The sequence below is a fragment of the Branchiostoma belcheri genome, unplaced genomic scaffold (assembly GCF_001625305.1).
Source record: "Branchiostoma belcheri isolate BF01 breed outbred unplaced genomic scaffold, Haploidv18h27 scaffold123, whole genome shotgun sequence".
In the NCBI taxonomy this organism is placed as follows: domain Eukaryota; kingdom Metazoa; phylum Chordata; class Leptocardii; order Amphioxiformes; family Branchiostomatidae; genus Branchiostoma; species Branchiostoma belcheri.
Genome location: NW_017802636.1, coordinates 877,880 through 883,350, shown reverse-complemented (window position 1 = coordinate 883,350; position 5,471 = coordinate 877,880). Strand labels below are relative to the sequence as shown.

The window sequence follows — 5,471 nt, the reverse complement described above, 5'->3', positions numbered from 1 at the left end:
TGTTGATAATTACCAACTCAACTAATGCAAATTAACAGTTTGTACATTGGTCCAGAGTTCTCTTTCCAGACAATGTAAGAGGTGACTTACACTCACCTGTGTGCAGTAACCCAGTCGCTCCAGGACGGTGGAGAAGCAGGGTCGGTCCTCCGGGTTCTGCTGCCAGCACTGGGTCATGATTCTGTACCTGTAGGACACAGTCAGACTTCAATCACAATGTTTCTTTTATCATAGACCTCATTTAATATCAATAATTCTAGCAATCTGCACGGTAACTAAAAGCAAGGCTTGCAAAGATGCAACCATAAAAACTGTGGTGATGAGGCCTTCTCAAGAATGTCTTGAACTGGATATCTGAAGATCTCTGAAGTGTGCATATCATGGGGATTACTGAGGCTGCAAGCTCTATATATGCACTGTTTTTATGTAGCCGTCTTAGACTACCTGGGGAACTATGAGAGCAGACCCAAAGCTTTGAACTCAGGATCCTGTTCATTCACTGATTGGTGGCGAGATGTATGGTTACTGCACAAAGATCCACTGTATGGCTGTTGCCGTCTTTACAGCAGACTTGACTGCTTTTTAGTGTGATGCATGTCACGATTCAATCTCCAGTTACTGTCTGAGGTTGTGAAGTCTAGAGGAAAATAAAACAAGGCTTCCACAGATGCAACCATAAGAATCAGAATTTACATCAGCTTCAATTAAGCAGTGCCCCTATCTCTTTTGAATTCTGGTAAAGTCTGGTGAACATTTCTGGCACAATAACAAGCAATTTATTGCATTAATATTCATACAATGTATTCCCAAGAATCCACCTGGCATTACATGTAACATGTCTTACCAGATCCACTAATGGTCTATCGACTTGCACCACTCTGCAGTCATAAAAATTGGTTTGACTAAATACAAAGCTGTTGGCAGTATTAAAAATGGAATGCAATCACAGAAAGCTTTCTACTGTCAGATCCCCAAATGGCACAGGTTTTCATTGGCCCTAATAAGTAACCACAGTTTCCCACAGTTAAAAGGCTAAAGGTTAACTTACACCGGTCCAGGGCAGCTGCGAGGCGGGTCCATTCTGCCTCCCTCAGTCACAAACTGCATGACCTCCTGGTTGCTCTTGCCTGGATATGGCATGTATCCCAGGGACATCACTTCCCATAGCAAAACTCCAAAGGACCTATATAATAATATTATATACACAAGGGTAGAATTTAAAGTTAAGAAGCCATCCAATGTTATTCTGTGTGGTCTTAACTTACAGCTTTAAACAAATAAAAGTCTTTCATCAATTTATGGACATTTTCTGCACCTGCATCATTTCTAGAATTTTTGAAACCTACCACACATCAGTTTTGGTGGTGAAGACTCCATCAAGGAAGGCCTCTGGAGGCATCCACTTCACCGGCAACATGGCTCTTCCACCTTTCCTGTAGTAGTTGGACCTTGGGAAATTCACCAAAACAATTTGTTGTGTTACATGTATGTCAATGGCATCTGTTAATTGAACTTGATAGGTCAGCAATGTCAAGTCAGTGAACTTAGAGCACCCTTGATGGCCTTACAGAGATGGCAAGTCCATTTATACTGATTGATAATTCACTAAAATTGATAGAGAAGGATAGAGACAACAAAACACTCAAAAGTTTATTCTATAAGAGCTCTTACTTAGCAGAGCATCAATGAAATCACTCCTACCTGTAGATGTCTCTGGCCATTCCAAAGTCTCCAATCTTTGCCATACGGTCTGCTCCAGTTTTTGTGGTCAGAAGAATGTTCCTACAGGCAATATCTCTGTGAAACAGTCACAAGAATGTCTTGTTACCTCAGGGAAAGTTGTTGTGAACATTATGCATTATATATGTACTTTCCAGAGGTTTGGACGAGGTTTTCAAACTTTTACCCTTATAACGGCAGGGGGTAGTTTTTAACAATTGTTTAATAAACAGAGGTAATAGAGCACTGCATGTCTGTCAGGAATTGATATAATTATTAATAGTAACCTTCACTGACGTATTAATAGTAGTTCAATTCCTAAGACTAAGTAACAGCACAATGCTGGTAGCTACTTATAACTGTCCTAGAGTCATACTTTACAAGTTGTGATGACGATATGGGTCACTTTGATAGCATGCACCAAAGGTTAAGACCTTAATGGAAACATGTGAGAAGTGCCCTCTTGGGCTCTTGACATCTGACATACACGAACCATTGAAAGTAAGATTTAAAGGGTGTTTTTCAGATGTGTGCTCTTGAGACAACACTGATGGCTTAAAAGCAGAAATCTTACAGTTTTCATTGAACCTGTTACACACACTGTGTACAATGTACGATGCAACTACAATGTCTTATCCCCGATAATATTGCTGTACATCGTAGGTTTGAGAAGAAATGGATGCATTATAGTTTAACTTATCACTATTGCACCTGTTTCTTTGAAAATCATCATCGTGTATTGCACAATGTATGTGACAGCGACTTAAGATCTTGTGCTACCTTTGAACTTTTTAAAGAGGCCGATGACAACAGGTTACTTGCAACAAGAAGCAGCGGTTTAAGTATCAAAGATGGGTAAATTTACGTGTCCAGCAGCGTTTTACAGCTTGCACAACATTTGAACGAGGCGTTAGTCATCTGACTGTCTGTGCTCACCTGTGGATGAAATGGTTTTCCTCCAGGTAGTGACAGCCGCGTGCCACATCCTTGGCCAGCTCCAGAAGATCCATCATAGTCAGCTTGGAGGGATGTCCCTGGAACAGCAATTGATCTTGTTGATATATAAAGAAATATTTTGCCTGCCCTTTGGAATTTCCACCCAATGACAAACAATACAGCACCACCAGCTGTTACAAATTCTAAATAATGTACCATTCCAAATTACCTATGCTAACAGTAATTGTGTAACTGACTAACAGTATGTTAACTGTGTGAATTTTGCATCACAAACATGGAAAATACACCTTCTTCACTTCAAATCTGGAAAAACACCATGCAGACACATATTGCAGTTACTGCTTTACAGGTTGCCTGTAATCTGTCTGAAGGAGGATAAACTCACAGTTTTGGGCCTGTTCTCTCGGACAAAGTTCTTAAGGTTGCCCCCACTCATGAGTTCCAGGATGAGGAACCTTGGTGACTGCTTGAAGCACACCCCAATGCACCGCACAATGTTGGGGTGGTCAAACTTACTATAAGGAACAGGTAGATGGAAAATAAACTAAGATATCAATTATAATCAGCTAACATTACCTTACCAAAGACAAAGCATTTCACAAAATCACACATCTTCCATAAATAGAATATTTTCAAATTGTTCTGTTCCACAGTGATACTTCTGGACCCAGCATGTTGAATGTGTCTGCTTTATTCTGTCATTTTCACATTGCCTAATGTTTTAAATATAATTGTTGAGCAGATTTACAAGGCTCAGAGAGTAAAATATCACAATATTATAATATTTTGCATACAAAATGAACAGAATGAAGATGTCTACTTAAAGAAATAAACATTGCAATCAGTAATAATAAGTCCAAGATACTAAATTCTGCCATCCCAGCTGTAGTGCATAGAAAATGTGGCCTCCTAGAAATGACTTAGTCTATTATTACCGAATGGTAGAAACATGATTAAACCAGTAACCATGTCCTAAATGTAAAGAACCCTTTGTAAAAAACATTCATCACAGGAACAATAGATGCTATCGATCTGGTACTTTCCTGCAGAGGTGCACACTCTGAATACAAATGTGTCTCCCAGTGCTTACCTGATGATGAGAGCCTCCATCAGGAAGTCCATCTCGTCCTGTTCAGAGCACAGCTCAGGAAGTGTCTGTGCAGGAACAAAGCCATGTTACCGACATAGACATGCAGAGATTGTCATTATTAGCAAATTCTCACAGATATGGGATCATGGAGGTCACCGTCAGATCACATTATTTCCCCTTTTCTGATCGTGATGTGCTAGTTTTCATTTGTCAAGAATAATTGTACATGTCTTCCAGGAATCTTTCAGATTCAGATTATATGACCTTATGGCAATGCCAATTTAATTTCTTAGTTCTTGGATTTGCCACTTTTCTTCAATTGATTCTATTTGAAGAAAAATATTATTAAAAGATCACAATTTGGCTCCTGTGGAAACCTTTTGTATCATGTTTGCGTAGTGCATGATTTCCCTGAGAAAATCTAAGAATCAATACAACTGGTCTGGCAAAGAAATCATTGATTTATGTGGGGGTGGAGGAAACCTCACTCTGACAGAAGCCTGCAGGCCTTGGATGGATCTCATTACTGCAGATCTGCTACACTCCACTGCATTTGAAATGTCATTTATACAACTGTTTTTATAAGGAGTCTTTTTGTACTTGACAATCATATGGTATCCTTTAACTGTAACAGGTACAGAAGCAACATACTCAGTTTTAGGTATATAGCATAGCATGAGGAACAGAAGTCTGGGACCATTACCTTTACAGCCACAGCAAGGTGTGGCTTCTCCCCAGGCATGCTCTTCAACATCCCCTCATACACCTCACCAAAGGCACCCTGGCCAAGAGGTCTGTGAAGAGAATTTCCAACAAGGTACTCAAATCATACTTGTATAATAGAATCTAAAAAGAGGATGAAAAATAAGACATTTAAATATGTTCATATTGAGACATTATATCAATATTCTCAAAAGAGATATAAGTAAAAACACAACAACCCATATTCTTTATAGATACCAATGTCAGTGTGATTACAGATACATTGTATAAGCCATGTTCTACAACTTACAGTTATAAACCATACTTTAATGACCAAAACAGGTCAACAGTCAGGTTTTCAGCATCTGCTGGGTGGAAGATTGGTGGATTGTTTTTTCAAAACTTGAAACTATCCACGGTATGAGCAGTGATGCTTGATTGGAGTCCAGGAGATTGAGATTCAGGAGGAAAACCAAAGATACAAAACCAAGCACCCCCAAGATTAAGTTGACTCTAGTGGCTTTGTAAGTCAGTACCCTCTAGTGTACAGTACAAAAAGTGGTGAATCAAACCTGATAAGGGATAGCTTGTCCCGAGGGATCTCATGAAGGTCGTTTAGTGTGACCTGGCTGCCTCCGAAGGTGTAGTTGGGGTTATAGTCAGTGATGATGGTGTGGTTTCTCAGCTTACTCAGCTGATATTCTGGGCTCTGAATCTCCTGACGAGCCTCCTTCAGCTGCTTCTGCTTACGGCGGTACACTGCAGGGGAAAATGTTTGTCCCGTTGATACTTTACTTTGTATGATATCATGAAGTACATGTAGAAGCTCAAAGGCATTCCACAGTTACTCATAAGGAAATGTGCAAGGCAAGGCATTTATATTTAGAACCCTGGTTTGCTCTTCCTAGTACTGTAGCATAATTTTTGAGAGGATATCGGCTGTAACGTTGAATTATGAAGATCAACTCTCATTATATTTGTGCCGTGGAAAGATAAAAAAAAG

General features: G+C 39.6%; 1 protein-coding gene across 1 annotated transcript in view; it reads right to left on the bottom strand.

Annotated features, from left to right (window-relative positions):
- Nucleotides 1-5,471, bottom strand: part of LOC109463173 (ALK tyrosine kinase receptor-like) — a 30,871-nt gene that overhangs the window by 8,454 nt on the left and 16,946 nt on the right. Inside the window, 5 exon segments of the mRNA XM_019759887.1 lie at nucleotides 97-187; nucleotides 1,049-1,183; nucleotides 1,347-1,448; nucleotides 1,702-1,797; nucleotides 2,656-2,753. Of these exon segments, the coding sequence (XP_019615446.1) occupies nucleotides 97-187; nucleotides 1,049-1,183; nucleotides 1,347-1,448; nucleotides 1,702-1,797; nucleotides 2,656-2,753 (522 nt within the window).